General features: G+C 38.9%; 1 protein-coding gene across 4 annotated transcripts in view; it reads right to left on the reverse strand.

The window, feature by feature from the left end:
- LOC127066456 (nephrin-like) overlaps window positions 1-20,679 on the reverse strand; it is a 268,358-nt gene that overhangs the window by 14,634 nt on the left and 233,045 nt on the right. For all 4 annotated transcript variants that reach the window (XM_051000231.1, XM_051000230.1, XM_051000234.1 and 1 more), the window contains 3 exons: window positions 18,920-19,050; window positions 4,618-4,777; window positions 933-1,232 (listed from right to left, as the gene is read on the reverse strand). In XM_051000231.1, coding sequence (XP_050856188.1) covers window positions 933-1,232; window positions 4,618-4,777; window positions 18,920-19,050 — 591 coding nt within the window. The remainder of the gene's footprint in view (window positions 1-932; window positions 1,233-4,617; window positions 4,778-18,919; window positions 19,051-20,679) is intronic.

The raw sequence follows: 20,679 nt of genomic DNA on the forward strand, positions 1-20,679 counted from the left end.
CGCGACAACGATATTTACATGCCTTTGGTATTTCATTAATGGCTTATATTCGATGAACAAACCAACGAATATTTCCGACCAGCCAAATTAGTTTCCAACAAATGATCAAAAAGTTGGTTTATATTTATACTTTATACCTTTCTTATCTAGATATGTATTCACATATAATTATTCACAAGAGAACGTCGATAGTTTCCCTTTTGAAGACTTATACGTATCTATACGTTAACTCATTGGATGACGATTTAATTGGAAGAAATTTTCCACACGTTGTGCCTGTCTGTATCATAACTGTAAGATGTGATTCTTTCACTACGCTCAACCCCTATTCGTCTGTGACATAGATGAACTATCATCGATGCTTTCTGCACCATCGAAGTAATTTTCCAATAGAAAATATAATTCGATTTTTTTTCCATAATCGGTGAACACAAAGAGCGACTGCTTGATAATTCTTTCCCCTTTGTATCCCTTGAAATTCTATTCAATTACACATATACATATACATAATGTGCATATTATATATACATAATATGTCGACGATTTGTTCAAAAGGTAGAAATAGAATCGATCTTCCGTATGCGTATCTCATTCTCGTAGACGGAAGATAAAAAACGATGATATTTAATCGTCGCTTTCACAAAGATTATTGTGAAATTGGAGATGAATATCATTGATCAAAAGAGGGAATTTGAATATTCGACGAACCATGTTTACGATTAAAAGGTGTAGGTGCTTTGGAACTATAAATCTTTTGACGACGAATCGAATGAGAGAAATTAACGAGATAGGAGAGGAGGAGGAGGAAGGGAGAATGGACAATGTAAAATGGAGTCCTGCCGTCGACGTTCCTCTTCGCTTTGGTGGATAAGGAATTTACGATTTGCAGGTCCGTGCGCTCTCTCCTCGATGCTTGTCCGTTAAATACTTACCAGCAGCTACCAACTGGAAGAGACACGGCCTCGCCTGGGTACCGACGAGATTGTCCGCCCAGCAGGAGAGTGTTCCGTAATCCAGTTCGGTAGTCGGTGTGTACTTCAACACGCTAACGCCACTCGACTTCTCCATCGAAAACCTTCCAGGTGCGACCTCCAGGGTCTCGCCGCTATTGTTGAACTTCCAGCGGAAATTATGAGCTGGTGGATCGGCTTCGACCCTGCAAGCAATGTCCAGCGATTCGCCTCTCGATGCGCCTACCACTATGATCCTGTCGTCCTTACAGACCGGTGCGACTGCAAATCAAAGAGAACAACTTCCATCCTTTCTCTTTCGCTTCAAGACTCTCGTCTTACGGTCTACGAATATGGAGGAAATTTAGATCGGTCAGTTTAATCTTTAGATCGGAACGAAGGGACACCGATCAAAGTTAGTACGTTGGTTAACATACATTGGCTAACCGGTCGAACGTCGCGCCGAGAGAACGGAAACGTGGCGGAACTCGCAATACCACGATCATTGTCAGGAAGTAACAGGTTAACGACGGATCGTCGAAACGTTGGGTTTCGATCAATTAAGATCCATTCGCTTTGATTCCAATCACGTAATGAACTTCCCCGGAGAGAAACACAGGTAGTAGGTCGGAAGCGAATTGCTCCTTTAATCGGCGTAGGTTTGCAATTTACAATCGATTCTCGATGGGACGCGACGCAATTAGGCATTATGTTCGACTTACGCTCGCGTTATAAAATAGGTACATCCATTTTGAAAAGTTAATCGAGCCGAACGAATCTCGCGTTAATCGAGTTTCTCGATAAAGTTTATCGACGAGTATCATCCGACCTCGAGCAGAGTACTTTCCCTTCGTCGGCACTCGGCTTTGTTAGACTCGGCAGGAAATTACCATTGTCGGACGGAAAGATAAATTTTTACTGCACGGTGGTTCTTTGGCGAAACGAGAAGGGGTCTGGTCTTCATTAAACGATGAGGACATTAATTATGGACCATAATTTCCGAGAACGTTCTGACGAGCGTCGAAAGGAGAGCCTCGGAGAATCGCGCTTGCTCTCCGCATCGACATCCCTCAAACTTACTTAATCAACTTGTACTTTTGATATTAGCTATCTAGCGTACTTCCAAAATTTTACGTTTAAAGTCTTGATAAGAATTAGCCTTGTTTCGGAGGGAAGATCATAGGAAGTAAATGAAATGCAGAGAGAATTCGCTCTTGGCTGATGAATTTTCCGTGTTAATCGTAAATAATTTGCGGTGCACACATTTCCTTCTTATTATACAGCCTCCATTGCGCATCGAGTTTCTCGCGTGTTTCTCCCCTTCCTCCTCTCGCACTTTTGCAAACCGACGTTAATTCCGTGCGTCTCGTAAGCCGTTAAAACGAATTGGTTTCGCTCTATTGCAGCGTACGCGATTAGAAGGCAGAACGTCCCAGTTTAACTGTAGCTATGATATCAGCCCTACAGCTTACGAAAAGCGTTGGTAAGTGAATAACACAATTTCGTTCGGCAAGCTATTGTTAGAATTTCTTTAGAAACAAGATTCGAGTCATGTTGTCGTAGTTGTCGCTTCGAGCTAAAAAGTTTCTCGAGTTTCTCCAGGATTGACCTTCGAAGGGAGCTAGCAAGAAAGATAAGTGGTTGATAACGATAACGCGTGTCGTTTTCGAGGCACGCTTTGGCATTTTGTCACGAGAGGACTTTTACGAGCGTACGACTTGCCGAATCGTTTTTTCGACACGAGTTATGCAAAAAGGCCTTTCTATCTTTCTTTTTGCTTTTCTCTTTTCCTTCTCACGTCGCATCTTCCGTAGTGATATATATTTGTAACGATTCGTTTGCCTTTATCTTCACTGCCTTTATCTTTCTTCCTAGCTCTTTCTTTCTCTTTCTTTCTCTCTCTTTCATTCTTTCTTTCTTTCGCTCACCATTTTACAAAAGAAAAGAGACAAATAAAGAGAAAAACAAGAGTCCTCGACGGAGAAGGGAGAGAAAGACGAGATCGTGCTTCGAAAGCAAAGAACCTTGTCTGTTTGCGCGGAGATGGGGATAACGTCGGTTACGACCTAGGCCAATCTTCGAGAGCAATTTTTTTTAAAGGCACCCTTCTTTCGTGCCGCCGAAAGAGCAATCGAATCTCGACAAAGCGCGTAAATATCCAGTCGACGTGGAGCTTGTGCGCGTCATTCGTACTTGTACCCTGAACAAAATTTCTACGATATGGGAGTGTTCTGTGTTGTAACAATAAAGATATCTTCGAATCAATTCGATACGATTCATGACGTTTGTATTCCTTCCAATGCTTCTTGATTTACGTCACATCACGAAGGAGGAATAACGCTCGTAATTTTCTCTTACTTGTAGTTGGACTATAACTTTTAATAACTTATATCGCTATCTCTTACGTTTATCGCAGGATTTAATCATTGCGCGATTATTGCTCGTTTTATGTCAATTGGCATACATAATTTTCAAGAATACAATGAATTTAAAATCAAGAGTATAAAATCTTATAATAATTAGCGTCATAAATGAATTGATTAACGTTTAATCAATGCGATATATAGACGTAAACGTTGATTCGATATTTCAATTGCTAATAAATTAATTAATGGATGAAGCAAACAATGGAAGCAAACGACGAAACCATATAGAGATATCGTTTCATTTCCTCTGGAGTAATAACATTCGATTTTACAACCAGTCGATACTTAAAGCATGACTACGTTGCTAGCTGAAACGATCCGTTTCTAGACTAAGATTTTCCTTGAATACTTTACGGCGAAACTTTTTCTTTTATCTCGAAAAGCTCGGTGATTTCTGCTGTACATATATTTTCAGGTATATCTACGAAGTACTCGTTCTAATAAATCACCAGCAGCATTGCGGACGGAGCAAGGAGAATTTATAACTCGCGACAAAATTTATTAACGCCCGATGACAGATTTCTTTGGTATACGACCATAATTTATCCATCATACTAATCCCAAGCGTGCAAGATCTCATTTATTGTGTAGCCGCTGGCGTAAATGCTAGGTGCCGTTATAACGGTGTGTGAAGGAGTAAAATTTAGAAACGATCGAGTCTTCGACTTTCGAGAGTCTCGCGGGATTGCTATTTATCAGTGCACGTTTCGTCGATCTTTACGACCTCGTTACAGATTTATTGTTACCTATCGATGATTGAGATTTAGATAACGTATCAAGGAACATTTGGAATCTAGTAAAGATCATGAGAAATAAAACGAATAATATCTTTATACGAATATTAGATTGCTTCTTCACTTTTTTAAATAACGATATCGATAATAAAAAAGGTTTTGCGAAGAATCTGTATTTTTCTTCTATGTTATTAGAGGTCGGTAGTTGACCCTGTCGGCGCAACGCCATAACCTGGGAATTGGATATTAAAAATGTATCCTATGCTAAGCACTCGTGAAATATTCAAATCCGTAGAGATCCTTGAGGTTTCGCGATCCTTCAAGTCTGGATACACGAGCAGGAGCATGTATCGAAAGGTACGATCTCTTCGTTGGTCTTGTCAATGAAATGTAAATAAAAATCGTTTATGAATCTTTTAGCAAGACGCTTGGATTTATGTTCTTTGAGTGATCCATTTGCGAGGAAAGAGGTCGATTTGATTTGTAATTATTAAGTAAATTACTCACACTTAACGCGAAAATGTAGAGGCTCGCTTCTCGTTTCGTTGAGGGCATTTGTCGCTGCGCATACGTAACGACCAGCGCTGCTCCTTGTAACGCTCTGCAGGACGAGGCTTTGATTCGACCAGATGATTCTTGCCGATGTATTGTGCGCCAGGATCTGGTTCTATAACAAGCGAGACAGCGCAGCTTGGAAGTATTATATTGCCGACAATTGTCGTAGAGGGAGAACATTATGTTTTGTCGTCGTTTTTAAGGATGATAGCGCGCACGCATCTCTGATAAAAGAGGAACGAATAAAATCCTTCTTTCTCTTTGTTTTTCCCCGCTGTGCTTTCTTTGCTTTAAAGTCGCAGAGCTTGAAATCGTGATTTCATCGCTCGTTACTTTCTAATTTTGCGATAAATTAGAGATAACCGCGGAAGAGATACCAGAGTCGTCCTTGTTGCGAGAAGACTTTTTTCTCCTCTACAATTTATTGCTCTTTCGTTTACTGCCGAGTTGGTATCTCGGTGTGCAAGATAAAGAGAAAGGTGTGTTACTAAATGTGTCATCTCGAGAACACGACGTTGTAAGAAATTGTCGTTGCACAGTAATGCGCGTGTTCCTACGTTCCTGCGTCCCGTATGAAGAAATTGATAAATTTCTTGCAGGGATTCCATGCTTGAGAAAAGGGAAGTGGGTTGGATGTTGGTGAAAGAAGACGGGAGTTATTCGAATGACGAATGAATCGAAGATCACAGAAAAAAAAAAGAAACCGAATTCGTCGAAGTTATTCGTCGAATGATTTTGCCGTAAGAAATAATTTTCTTTTCATTTTTACTTAAGGGAAAAATCATTCGTCATAAAAGGTCGTATAAACGTTGTAAAGACTTTCATCGATCTGTATTAAAAATGTTCTATCGAAAAACGGCAACAGTTATAATCGACGAACGCTCGTTATAACCTTCCAACGATACTTCGTAAAGAAGACATCAAGCGTTACAATTTATTATTCGAGTTACGTCTATGCGTAAAGTATAATAATGTATTATATTTCCCCCTACTGTCAGACGGTCGACGTGGAAAGAATATTGCTTCTCCTTTTATTGCGAGCACATTACCTGCGAAGTGGACATTTCCACCGAAATATGTGGCTCGATAACTTTCATGATAAAAGATACCGCTGTTCTTGTCTTTACTGCGAGCTTATACGCGACGATACTAGGATGGATATTGCGAAATTGCTATTATTCGAAACGACTACTTGAGAACACCGATAATTATAGCGTTGCAAATATACCACATCATTATTTCTCTGCCAATATCGCAGTATTGGAACTATATCACATAATATTTATAGTATTGGAACATTTGAAAATCTGAAAAATTTTGACGAATTTATGTTCTAAGAATTTTGTCTTCTTTAAATTTTGATTAGAATGTTTAATCCAAACAGTAGAGAATAAAAAAGAACGAGCATCAGATTGATTTACGTTTAATCGTTGTCGTTCTTATTTCCGACTGATTAAAAATTTTCCAACTTCAGACTAAGCATAAAGAACATTCAAACAAGAGGACAAAGAAGTACACAAGAGTACTCCTTTTTAGCTCCTAACACTTAACCGCGATCCATTGTCGGAAGAACGTTTCAGACAATATTCATGATTCTCCGACGACGCATGATCGTATTTACACACTCTTGGATTTCCTAATTAACCCTCTACAATATTGTCTTTATTTCCTTTTCTATGTTAATTATGAATCTTTAATTTTATTACGCAATTACAGACATTCCATTTTTAATGAGTAAATTAATGGCGTATATAACGAGCTCAGTTTTGAAGAAGCACGAATAGCCAATATTTAAAATGGTCGTTTTGTTAGAGCTAGACAGAAGAATTCATAGGTGGAAACGACGATTTCATTATCCTTTATCCATGCGCTATTCGCTTTAATCGACAGGATGAACGAATATACCTATTGAACTTGATCGAAATATTAAAAAATGAAATAACATAAAGACGGTATTCATCGTTTCTTGTTATATTTCCGGTTTATCGAACAAGATAGGCAAGCCCTGTTTTATCGTTTTTCGTATTGTCTCTTTCAAGCATTAACAGAATAGATATTTCAAACGTAGTATCAATATTGACCTTTCCGGGAATACAGGAAGAGTAACCTGTGTTTGAATAACTAGATCGTATCGGTCAAATACATATTTGAAGTCGATTCGTACTTCCTCGTATACGTTATTAAACACTGGCTGGTGTTTAATCAAGCCAGACGCACGAAAGGCAGATGGAGATTTCATTATGGTTTAGAACGACTATGTTTCTTTGTTAACTCGACATAAAAGTGATGGGTAAAATGGGATAAATATCGAAAAGAAAATATTTCAGGATGGAAGATCAAAAAATAAATCGTCTTGGGGATGCAAAGAATATAAAATAACGGGAGCAAGTTTTAGATGGTATTGCCAACAAGTAGTCGAACTTGTTTCATTACCAGCCGTAGACGTTGACGAACGTGCTATGTCAGACTTAACCGTGTAAGTATTCTTGAATTATAGATTAGACGAATAGACGTTAGATATACGTACGGATAGAGAGGACCATTATTCGGAAATTCCTTCTTTGTCTTTCACTGTAAGTCGTTTCCTCTGTACAGTCGGTGAGAGGTTAGCTATTCTTGTTTTATTTTTCAACAACCTTCTTCCGTCTCTTTTTCTTTACTCCTTATATCTCTTTACCTTACCGTCGTATCCTCCATTACACCAGCATACTCTCTTTTCTTCTGTCCCATTGGAATCCGCTCTCCGAAGATAATTCGAAATCGATTTGAAACGAGGCTATTTGAATGTTGAGAGAAACTGCAGAGACTCCTCCGAATTTTTTCTCTTCTCTTTCTTTCTTTCGATTCTTTCTTTTTACCTATTCTCTTTCTCTCTATTCTTTTTTCCAGAGAGATTGCAGAAGAAAGAAGAAAAATTCATTCGATTGTTTTATAATTTTAACCATGCTACGTGAGCTATTTCTTCTTGAATTTTCAAGTGTAGAATTTCTTAATGGTAAAGTACTTAATTACTTGCGCGTGATTAAATGATCTCACAGTAGAGGGAGAAGAAATGGAAGCTTGATCCGAGCAGTGAAATAATTGTGGGGGCAGACTGATGTATAAGAAACGATTTGTTAACGGTCGCTCCTCGATTAACTTATATTAATTATTTGATCCGACGATAAAGCCCATAGTACGAGTCATTATTTGTCTGGACTAAGGGCACGACTAGGGTCTGACCAGAATCGATAACGAAAATGATGTTGCGACGTTGAAGGGATGAGATTATTTATAAGGGTAATTTAAAGAGGAGAAAAAAAAGGGAACTATATATACCCCTCTTATGCTCGACCAAGATGAAAGTAGCCGGATAGATGTTTTCAGCCATTAACATGCTAACTCAATTAAAGTACATTGTAATCTATGCAAGCGTAGTTTCATGTGGTCCAGCTAGGTAAGGAGAGTTAGCACGCTTAGCATAGGTTAAGCCTCGGTTAAATCCTGGGGTTTATCTTCGATTTACTTCGTACCTGCGAGCAAAGGGATGAAACTAAGGAAGGAACCGCTAAGTATTATACCTCGTTAGGAAAGATGGCAAAATTTAATGCGGCCTGTACTCCTATTTACTTTACTTTTCGTGACCGAAAGACTATCCGGAGACTTTGTTCCTCCCTTCTTTCTTGTTACTGCGAACGATAAGCCAATATCGACGATGGTGATATCGTTCTTTTCGATTCTCTTTTCCGTTCGACTTTTATCTACACGTCGTAGTCGCATCGATTTCCGTTGTTCGCCTAACGGGAACAATGCTGTCGTATAAGAGAGGAGCATCCAGCATTTAGAAACGGCTAACCATTTTTTCACATAGGAGAATACCGAGTCGCCGTCAGAAAGGAACGTAACTTAACGTTCCTCAGCATTTTCTATTTTCTTCATCGTGAGAGACGAAAGTTTGAAGTTTCCTTTCGTTTCAGTTGGCCCTTCTCTATCCAGTTAGTCAGACTCTAAGATCTCCCATCCTCTCTGCCTGTCTGTCTCTCTCTTTCTCTCTATCTCTCTCTTTTTCTCTTCGTTTTCTTTATCCCCGTCTAAGGTTTTCTTTGCCGTTACGACAAAGTAGAAGGAAAGTAGCAGTAGCTAGCCTTGTATAGTCAGTTCTCGACTTTCGTTTATCTTTTCTTGCGACTAAGTCATTCTCCGAAAAAGCTACTATACATCCGCCGCTCGAATTTTCTCTCTTCTATATTCACTCGATCCGTTCCCTTTTCTTTTTCTTCCATTTCATCTGTTTTTTTGCCCTTTTGTCTTTTTGGCGTACATGCCAACGAATCGAATTCTTTTTTCTCATTTTGTTGAAACTTAAAGAAAATCGAGATAGTAAAGTTTCGTGATCGGAATTAATGTTATTAATTTGATTTCCTTATTTAGTTTTGTCGAAAGCAACGTGATCCCTTTGATCGTTTAGTTTCAGGGTTAGAGGAACAGCGAGAGCTTCATCTTCTACAATATAATTAGGTTTCATGAGGTTTGCGCCGTAAATGGGGATCGACTAACTTCTCGGTCGTATCCATTCACGAAGTGCGGATACACGGCAACGCCCTTCTCTCTCTCTCTCTCTCTTTCTCTATTATCCTCTCGTTGGATCTATCACCAAGCGGCTTCTAATCGTATCACTCGAGTAAAGCGATCAAAATCGCTGGCTAACTTTGTTTATCTCTCCTCGTCTCGTCTCGTCTTTTATCCGTGACAACTCGTAGCGATTGTTCTCTCTTCAGCTTTATCTTGGCAGAAAGAACGTCGCTGGTAAACGTAGAAGAACCGAAAGAAGTTCGAACGATGTATGCGGGTCACGTCTCGAATCGAATTCGTTTGCGTATGAAACGCAAGGCGCTCGTAAATGTTTGCTTTTGAAGTTGACGAGGCAATCGCGAACAAGTAGAACGATCTGGTATGCGTGACGCAAAGCCGTAGAAAAAAGAACGTTTGGAACGGAGCCCGAAAGCACAAAGCTCCATTTTGAGAATATTCTGGATTTGGAATAAGGGTGGAATTATTCGCGGTACACGGTGTATGGAACGACCATTCTACAATGGTCCGTGCATTGTCTCGAACATTGCCGTTGTATAAACTAGCTGTTAACCAACGTCCTCTTCGTGTATATAAGCCTTCCCCAGTATTGTTATTTTTTACTCTGATAACAAATTGAATATCATTTTGTATGATCCTGTACTTAAAAAAAAAAGATAAGAAGAAAAAACTTTAATTGTTTTGAAAAAAGAAAAGCATTTTCTTGGACTCGAAGACCGTGAGATCTTTTCTGTCGGCTCGGCTTAACCGAAAGAAAATTATATCGATGAGGAAACGATCGACTGACGTCGTGGAATTTGTTAAATTCGGCACGTTTTCGTTCGAAGGGCGCAAAACGTACGAATACCTTGCCCATTCAATCTCGTCTTTAGACGTACCGATCTTTAGTCCAATTCCGTCGATCCACCGAATTTCTTTTCCTATTTTCGATCTTCGACGGATTTCCTACTGGCACTGGCACCGCGGGAGATGCCTTCCGGCCAAGAGCACGCTCGGATGCTAACATTCTTCCTCGAGAATTCGACGTGGTCGAAGGACCTTCTTCTAGGTCGGTCCTTTCCGGTAGCCAGATGAGAGGAAAAAAGCGACGGAGGTAGAATGGGAAGAAGAGGAAGAAGGAAAGAAAAGAGCCGAGGGCGTTCAATCTGGTCAGACGGCGCAGTGATTCCTTGAAAAATTGCCAACAAGTCGCGGCTACGGCTTCTTCCTTCCTTCCTCTTTCCTTCCTTCCTTCCTTCCTTCCTTCCTTCCTTCCTTCCTTCCTTCCTTCCTTCCCTCCTTCCTTCTTTCAACGATTTTCCTCTCTTCAAAGGTAGTAGAAACCTTTTTATTCCGCTCTTTCTCCGTCGACAAACGGTCATTGACTTCACCATAGTCCGGCGGTTCTCGACTAGCCTACTTCATTTCTCGCTCGATAATCTTTGACGACCTCGGACGGTGTGTCCTTATTACGTCGACTCGAAATACCAATTTTCTCCTCAACAGATCGACTTGGGAAAAAAGAAGTGTAAAAAAGGTGGCCAAACATTCGAAGCATTAACCCATTTGCATTCGTAAGCGAAATAATCCGCACGATTGTTAATTATCACCAGTCGCGGAATATTCCGCTCTCGACATTTTTCAAAAATATTTTTTAAGATATTGTAAATATAATGTAATGGTATTATTAATCATAGTAATGATTACAGTCAGGTGTCTCATGGAACGTATCGAGGGCACGTGAAACTTTCTAGTAATCTCCGCCTTCTGCTAAGTTATCCCCGCCCTCTGCTAAGTTAGCTCCGCCCTCTGCTGAGTTAGCCCCGCCTCTGTTAAGTTAATTCCGTCCTTACTAAGTTAATCTGAGTTAGCCACGCTTTCTGTTAAGTTAGTTTTGATCTCTGCTAAGTTAGTCCCACTCTCTCAAAAGTTAGCCCTGCCTTCTGCTAGATTAGTCCTGCCCACACCCTTTGTTATTTCAATCCCTCTAAAGTTTTCCTTGCTCCTGATAGATTTGCTCCATTCCTTCTTTAGTTAGTCTCAGTCCCTACAAAGTTAGTCCTATCCCTTCTCTAGTTAGTCCCAGTCTCCATCAAGTTGACCCCGCCCTTCCAAAGTTGGCCCCGCCTTTCGCCTAGTCATCCACTCTCACTAACTAATTTCGCGCCCTTCAAAGTTAGCCCTACCACAATTGAATGTCTGGGATGAACAACGTTAGTAGCATATTCAGAGCTGCGATGCAAATGGGTTAAATAAAACGGAGATATTGGAGACTAAACCGATTTCGTTGATGAAAGCTATGTCATGAGAATTTAACAGAAAAAATAATGTAATAATTGTTATCGAATGGAAGATAACTAATTTGCTAAGTTCAAATTTCAAATATTTTTATATTTGTTGAAAATTATAAGACATTTGTGTTTTATTGATGGAAAAGCATACAAATGATTAAAAAAATATTATTTAATTATTTAGATCAGTGTCAACGATCTCTATTAAGATCTTATAATGGTCAAAGTATTTTTATGTCTAGAAAAGGTATAATGATTTTCTGAAATAAGAGAACCTACCTAATTTAAAATCTCATATCACCTCTTCCTCTTCCTCCTTTCTTTCTTTATCTCCCTTCTTCTTTTTTCTCTCATTTTGAACGCTCTACATTCGTAATCTCATACTTTTCGCTATTCTTCTTCTCATGAAACTCGTATCTCGGAGGTTCGCAAGCCACATATGCTGTGCTGTTAAACGAATCGTGTCGAGCGTGGGACTATGGGCGGCATGAAACGTCCATATGTGTATACGTGTGGTATGTATACGCGTGAGTTCATATACGTCTGCATATATTCACGCGTATGTGAATGTGACGGGCGTCGTGGCGTACTCGAGACTCAGAAGAGAAGAACTCGAAAGCGCCTAGCTTTAAAGAGTCGAGGTAGATAGCATGCTGCTCGAGTAGGTTGTTCTCTAGTTCGCTATGTTCTCCGACCTTCTCTTTTTTAACTCTCTTTCTCAATCTCTCTCTCTCTCTCTCTCTTTCCTTCTCGCGTTCCTCTTTTCCTCTTCTTCTCAGCGTTCACTTTCTTTTGTTTCTGCCTTTTCCCTGCTGCTCTTTCGTTTTCTCACTTTACACCGGACGTGTCGCAAACGTGCTTCGCCACTCGGCTACTAACGTAAAATTTATCGTTTCTGACGGTTTTCTTCGGAGAAGAGAAAAATACTTTTAAAGATGCATGCTAGCCCTACTTATCGCAAATGCGCACCGGTTGATATTTATCATGAATCTAGATCGTATATTAATGAAATTGATTTAATCGATATTACGATAAGATCTTAATGTCTTTTAATAAGACAATCTCTATTTTTCGATGTTCTTCGAAAAAGATTTTCACAAAAGATAAAAGGAACGAAGTTAATAATCATTGGTAAAACAAACGGACACGAAGAATCTAGCTTTTGCGTCATTTCGACCAAGTGAGTCTTCGATGGCAAAAGCTACGTTTTTCGTTTAAATATTATAAATCCTCTTACGACGAAAATAAAATCGGCTTACTATTTTCTTTCTCATTTTTATTCTCTCTTTCTTAATAATTTAAATTTGTTTCTCCCAAAAATCTCTTTCTACAGCAGATAATTTGCCATGTGAATATATCTACACCTCGTTATGAAGTTTCGTTTTGTGTCAAGAATAATCAGACGAGATTGTCTTAAATATATCGATGTATTTTCGTAAAAATAAATGTTCATTTTTTAATGTGTCGCATTCGATTAGTTCGCAAGGACGGTATCTAATTAAGGTTAAAGAAAAATAATCTAAACCTTTATTAAAAGCAAAAACAATTTATTACCAAGAAGTATAAGCTCATGGTAAATAGTCCGATTTATATAAGGTTCAAGGTACACGTAATTAAATCCAATATTCATAAAATACACAGAGGAATACTGATGAATCAAGTCCGGGTGACTTTAATAAGTTTGAGCAAGTCCGAGTGTTAGATTCTAATGTTCTCCGGAGAAGGGATAAGTTCTGTATATCGAAACCTCATGGAGAACAATTAATTCCCTTCTGCCAGTGTAAAGAAGTTAGAGTTGCTGATGATTTCTATATGGTATTAATTTATTCAATCAATGATGATTCTCGAACATCCTTAGCAGAGAATTTAGTACATGGATGGAGCTATAGAGAGAGATGTGAATATTTCCGACGAGATGATTTATTTGGAAAATAGATGTCTTCATGGAAGGTATACAGTTTTATTCGACATTTCCTGTTCTTTGTATCTTTTGGTCGAAGGTCTTAGCTAATTGTTTAACATTCGTGATAAATGTAAGAAAAACCTACGGTTTTAAAAGAAATCATGGGAATCGTTCGAGGATGACGATTGACCATAAACGACATATTAGCTGTTTCCGTTCTAGTAAAATCGTGTAATCTTTTAACGAAAATTCAAGATCGGAATCTAACGAAAACGAAACGTTCTTCGTGACTTGCCTCGAGGAAGCCGCCTTAACCGGATACGGAATTCCAGGACGGCGCCCCGATCGAGTCGGGAGTGAAATTGATTGATGTACGGTCTGTCGAATCCGGCGGCGCTATACTACTCACCCCTTCCTCCCAAACCCGCGTCTTAAACTCCATTTCGCATTAAGAACCGAACTTGTCGGATTGAATCTCGCGTGAGAAGGAAATGCACTCGGCCGATTCATTGTACGAAACCCATTACCATTGCTATGCACCAGTAACAATCAATCGATTTACAAAAGCAATAATGTCGATTTCGAAGAAACAAATAGAGAATCGTCTCGATACAGATTTGAATCATTTCCTTTTTTTAAGGACAATATTCGTAGAAGAAAATAGTCTCAGTCGAGGTGCAAACCTTTTAACGTAACATAAAACGTGTGTTTTTTCGAGTTACTACTACACGAAAATAGAATCAGAAATATCTATACTCGGAATAACATATTGACTGTAATATCGCGGAGGCGAATGAGCGCAACAGTGGCTTTACGAACCTTTTAGCTATCCTCTCTTCTTTTCTTCCGTTCTTCGAAAAGAAAATAAATTGGAACAAGCTCGTCGAAGGAATCACGATGAAGAGATCATCCGGTAAGGAGGTAATCCGATTGTAAGACGATGACGAACAAGAATGAAAGAGATTTGGATCGGTCGTTTTAAGAGATTTGCTTTTCAGGAAAGCCACTAAGTCGCATCGTTATAAATTCGTGCTTATAATTTAGCAGTTAATTTTCAGAGCAACAGTTTGCACGGGCGTGAGAGAGGTGAGGTGTCGTTGGGTGGGTGGAGTTTGGGGGAGGGTTAGTGGTGCAGGAGTTAGCTCTTGAAAAAGTTTTTTTCACGCTACGACGTGCCTGGGATTTATTTTTTAGCGAGAAACTACGATAAAGTTTCTCGCGAGGACGAGACTTTGAGAAGCAGCGTCGTAGAAAAATATTTCGTCCTTTATAATTCCCCGGGGAGGTTATTCGTTCTACGTTTCGGATTACGAGCGTCAACTAAGGCATTCGTATAATTTCTCAAATAAATTCGTCCCACGATCGCGTGGCAAGCTTAGCGAAGGAGAGAGGAACTCGTCGAGCGAGAAGATAAAATGGCCGAAAGGAAAAAAAAGAGGATCATTTGGCTTCGCGTTCGGACACGCGACGACGACATTAATAGAATCCTTCCGCCGCACCGGTCGGTAAAGTCTTGCCGTTCAATCTACTTTGCGAAGAAAGATGAAGAGTAAAGAGAATCCTTTCAACTAACGCGCCCTTCCTCTGAACTGCTTCCCCGATTGGCTCGTCCATGCTTCACCCGGTTACAAGACTTTTCTATTGTCCTCGTCGATGCTAGGGCCAGCTTAATCACTGCACTCCATTATAGCACCCAACGAACGTATCTTCTTTTTGTCCTTCCATAGCTATTTTTCCGCATCTCTTTTCTCCATCCAACGGGCTACTCCGTCCTTCTTAGATCCCATTTTCTTTCTCAACTCCGTTTCTTCTCTTTTTTTTCCTCCACTCCCCCCTCTTTTTTTTCTCTTGTCTACTCGACCGTTCGTCCTCGCTCTCGATTCTTTCCCCTTTACGATCGACTCTCAAAGGGCTATTATCGCTAGGAATAGTCGACGACGTTTTTATAATGATTCGTCGCGCTTCGAAATATACCGTTAAAGAGAGAAACGCTCCTTAGGATGACGACATTTAACTCGTTATACTTGGAAAAAGTAATGGAAAATTCGGTGGAGCGAGAAAATGGATAAAGCGATCGTACCGTAGGAAGAGAAAAGTACATCTAGGGTTTGAAAAGTCCAAGTGCGACAGGCGATAGTATTTTTCGATCGTCCTTCATTATCGGGTAAAAAATAAATCGATGCCTTTCCTGATTCATTTAAACAGAACAAAGTGTATATTTGAATAGTTCAATCGCGATTGGGTATAATAATGAAGGATCCACAATGATCAATAGTATTGCTTTTATCATCAGAGTATTGGAAATATTTGGTTCGCCGTTGTTCACTCGATCTCCTTCTCTCTCTCTCTCTCTCTTTACTCCCTACTCCATGTATATCGATCCACCTGAAAATTATAGCTAGCTTCGTAACATTATAGGTCCTAAATTAATTTTGGAGAATTGTTAGTTACCGAGGACATTCGCGAAATTGCCATTGGTATAGTAATAATTTGATAACGAATCAATTTTCTCTACCGTAGCTAAAATTCATTTTCGTATTTGTACGTACTAACTCTCGTAGGTATCATACTTTCAATCGGAATCACCAGCAATTTGTCTTTTTTATATCATGTTATATACGTGTACAAAGCCGCGTATAAACGTGGCACGCTTTCCTTTATCGGTCTACACTTTTTAACGTTAAAGTAATTATATTCGCGTGACAAAGGGTCAATGTTGGGTATACATGTTATTCTAAACTGGTGCAAATTTGATAGTCTATAGACGCGTTGATATCGTTTTCCGATAATGCCCCGATGTTTTATGAAGAACATACCATTTTACAAATAATATCAATCTCTTTCTACGAACAACGACGACTCCAAAATTAATATTTCGAATATAATTATTGCGATCATTAGGAATTTTTTTTCAATTCAGAAACAATATTAATGATTTGATAAAGCTTTATCGTAGTTATTCTCGAAACGATATTCTTGGAGATCTAAGAAATACATTGGAAGAAAGAATCAGAGATAAAATGACAGAAACGAGAAAATTCGTTTTGCGTAGATACGACGTGTTTGATTCGTGGATCGTTTCCTTTCGTGTTGATCGCGTCGGTTTACTCGCACCAGTTTTACGAACTGGTTTTACGGTTAAAGCATAAATCGAGGTAGAGAAAGTTTGAGGTAGAATCCTTCGTGTAAGAGAGCGAAGCGATGCGAAGAGGAGTCCAACGACAGAGAGAGAGAGAGAGAGAGAGAGAGAGAGAGAGAGAGAGAGAGAGAGAGAGAGAGAGAGAGAAGGAGCAAGAGATTCTGGTCTAAGGGTAGCTCCAATGCACTATAGATGATAAAGGTAAGAGATAGATAGATAGATAGATAGATAGATAGAGGAAGAGAGTGAGAGAGAAGGGGGAAGAAGGGCAACGGGATTACGGCTGCCGGGTGCTCCTACAGAATGAAGTCGGATCATATTTTTAAGATGCAATTTCGACGGAAATCTCTTACGCAGTAGCAGCTGCTACCTGCTCACCGTTAGCCCGTTTTCTGCATCCTTCGCAAGCTACGACGCATATCCAACGAAAGGTCGCCTGGCGTATGGAAAGGAGGAGGAAAAGAAAAAAGAGAAAGAGAGAAGTAGGTAGGACATGACTTCCAGCGCTACGAAGAAGAGGGACGATAATGCACTTCAAGTTAAAACGAAACCTTGGAAACGGAAGTCGTAACCGTGAGAATCGAGACGATTATGCTGCTCCCGATTTATTGTTACTATTTTGACGGGTTTAAGTTAAGTAAGGATCTCTCAGAGTACAAAAAGGGAGACTAGTTAAAAGATTTCTTTTTGTTATTTGCGTTATTGAACTACTGTATCGAACTCCTCGATTGTTTTTTCATGTTTACTTCATGCTAATATTTGTTACTTGTAATCATTAGTATCATTTTATTCTCATATATACATATGAAATAATATATATTGTAATATATTCCTTCTCTTCTTCAAGATATCATAAGTGCTACGATTGTTATGAGATTCGTAGCTTCACGATTTACATTTATTTTTGTAAACAGAAGTAATATCTGAAGTACGAAGTAAAGTTATCGAAGAATATAATCATGAAATTTTATGATACATTTAAATATCCAGGAATCTCAGAAAATCGGATCTCACGTAAAGTTTTCGTTATGGTTTCTCACTATGTAATAACACGATCGAAATTAACGTTTAGTGTTATGTGTCGCGTTTCGATGTGCGATCAAGGCGATTAAAATTCAGGAAAGATACGAGTAAGCGTACAGCTTGTATGTGTGTGTGAGAGAAAGAGAGAGAGAGAGAGAGAGAGATAGGGAAAATTTGTTCTTGATAGCCTAGGATTTGCATTCTGTGAAAGATTTTCTTTAATTGTCACTAAAGACTTTATAAGAATGCGATCTTATCTATTATATTTGCTGCTAATTATAAGTACCAATCGAAATAGATTACAATTTCTATAATTAACGTAGAGGAAAGTTTGAAATGAGTCTCTCGTTAGAAATCCCAGGAGGATATCGTTCTCTTCTTTTTCCGAAGTGGCGACGAAATTTCATTGAAGTACTTAAGAAATTAGGACATTATAAAATTAGCCATGATTATCAGACGAGTAAATCAATTATAAAAAAGATAGTGATTAGAATTAAGATATTAGGTATATAAGTACCATTTTAAATAATTGCTTGTATTGCAAGATGCATCGTTATGTTATGGATATTGTTTACTGAGATATTTGTAAAATAGGAGATTGATCGTATATATCTAACATATAATGGATTTTGTAAGGCCCATGCTTCACCATTTCCTTCTTTGTTTTTGAATGCAGAAGTCTCAACTCTTACGTATACTCGTAACATAAAATTTTACGATTTATTTGCGATTGTCATACTTATCACACATGGTCGAAAATAATTCCGAATAAAGTTTCGATAGATACCTAGATTTAAAAGAGAAATAGATCGAGGAAAGTATCTGCCGTTATCCAGTGGATGTTAAAATCTGGCGCGTCGCGACACAAAGAATGCGATATTTTATTTCGTGAAACGTATAGGTGGATCGATGCAACAACTCTCTAATAAATGTTTTTTCGAAGATAAATTAGACCAATTCGTTGTCAGAAGATTATCCGATTTGGATCGTTCGTACTTTGTGTTTCTTGTAAAAATTGACGAGATTAATGGATACGATTGTTTTTTAAAGAACGGAGAACTGAAATTTATCGACGTTCCGAACATTCCGACGATCCGGATATGCTGCTTCATTTTTGTTATGTCGGATTCACCTTTTTCTTGCATTTCCGTAGCCATGCCATACAATCGTAATACAGGTGTATTACGTTCGGATAAAAATACAATCGATACGTGAATAAACTTTCAAAAGTGCTATAACAAATAGAAGAGACGGAATCGCGTGTAAATTCGCAAATTCGGATCGTTGAAAGTGTTTACGCTTTGAATCTAACGATGAAAAAGTGAAAGATTTATAATAGACGTTTCTTACGTCGTGTATCCATGTTAACTTTGACCAGGGTGGATTGGCTCTAATGTGACACTCGAAGTAAACGTCGTCGCCTTCCTTGATATCCTCCGGACTAAGGGTTGATCCGAGATTTAATGACACGATCGGAGGATCTGTAAAGATAACGAGAATACACATTTATTATTTCCTTGTAAAGTAATTTATTTTATCGCGTATGTCGTAGAGCAAAGTGAAAGGAGTATAAGCTCGTTGAAAGAATTATTTGAACGTAATTAAATATTTGTATAGTTAGAAATGAAGACATAAGAAATTGTTGCTCATTCGTAGAGAGAATGAAAGTGGAAAAGATAGAGGAACGCGCGGATAGGTTGGAAGAAAATTAGTAGTAGCCATACGACTAGTCATGACAGGCAACACCCTCGAACTTCTGTTATGGGACACGTAGGAAATGGAGTGTTCCTCTTGCCCGTCTTCTACTATTTTTCCTCATAGCGAGGGAATAGGATGAAGGGCTTAGATACGTTTTATCGTCTGGGCGGACTCCACCCTCGTAGAATTTCATCAACCTGATATCAGCTTAAGGGGCACGTCCGTCCTCTTCGTCCTGCAGAACGGGTGCGACCTGTCTATCCTTCTTTTCGATAGGAAATATCGTCGTCCTTTGCTTTTTTCGCAATCGTCCATCACTTTCGCGAATATAGCGAGCTTATACTGATTTTATATAAATAGGGAAAATGAAAAAGTGATGGATGGATGGGTATTATCTTTTAATTTCAATAATACGTTATTTGTATATTCATATTAATAAACATGATTAACTAAAGAATAATATGAAAACGATAGTGATTGTTTACTCCTTTTTCAAATCTTCTCATTTCTTTTATCTTTTTTGGAGTATTCGAGAAAAAAATAGACTCTCCATTCTCTTTTTGTCTTCTTCCTCGTACATATCTCCTATTTACAGAGTTCATTACTTTAATGATGTTGTGTCTTATTCAATGTCTGTTTTACAGCATTTTCTTTAGTCCTTTTGCAAGACCTTATGCTGCATCTCGATAAATTTTCTTTCTTTTCCTTTCTTTATATCATTGCTTATCTTTTCTACAGGCATGTACTCCTTTTAAATAGTATTAATTAGCTTGATCACGTCAGCTATCTTCTCCATCTCTTCCACTTTTTTCTTTCTTTTCGTTCTCTGGCTCGACAAACACAGCGAAGCGTTCTCTTCGGTAATTCTCCTGTATACGCCATCCGTTTGGAAGTTTTCCTTTTTTCGTCAAGATTTTTGCTCAGACTCACAATAAATTCTTCCGTCCCGTTCTTTTCTCATTCTGAACGTTCTTTGCGAATTGAGCGACGAGGACGACAACGAGGACGACAACAAGGACGACAACGAGGACGGCTACGAGGACGAAAACGAGAACGACGACATCGGTGAAGAAAAGCCGAATGACTTCTCGTGCGAGTATAATTTGAAGGATGCTTCGGGACAGCGAACGTAATTGAAAACGTGACATAACGTCATCTTCTTCTTTCTGTAGATATCTTTTCTTCGTTCACAGATCACGACCAGTATCTTTTGTTCTCTTTCTTTTCTTCTTTCGCTTACCTTTTCGACCAAGTGGACACGGTTATGCAATGGACAAAAAAATGCAAGTATTATTGGAGCTCAGTGAGGAGATAAAAAGAAATTAAACGTCGTACTATTCCTAGGAGCTACAAATCCTGCTCCCGGTGATAAAATATTAATTTCACTATTACCCTGGATAGAGAGGAATCGC

Source organism: Vespula vulgaris, chromosome 9 (genome assembly GCF_905475345.1).
Source record: "Vespula vulgaris chromosome 9, iyVesVulg1.1, whole genome shotgun sequence".
In the NCBI taxonomy this organism is placed as follows: Eukaryota; Metazoa; Arthropoda; class Insecta; order Hymenoptera; family Vespidae; genus Vespula; species Vespula vulgaris.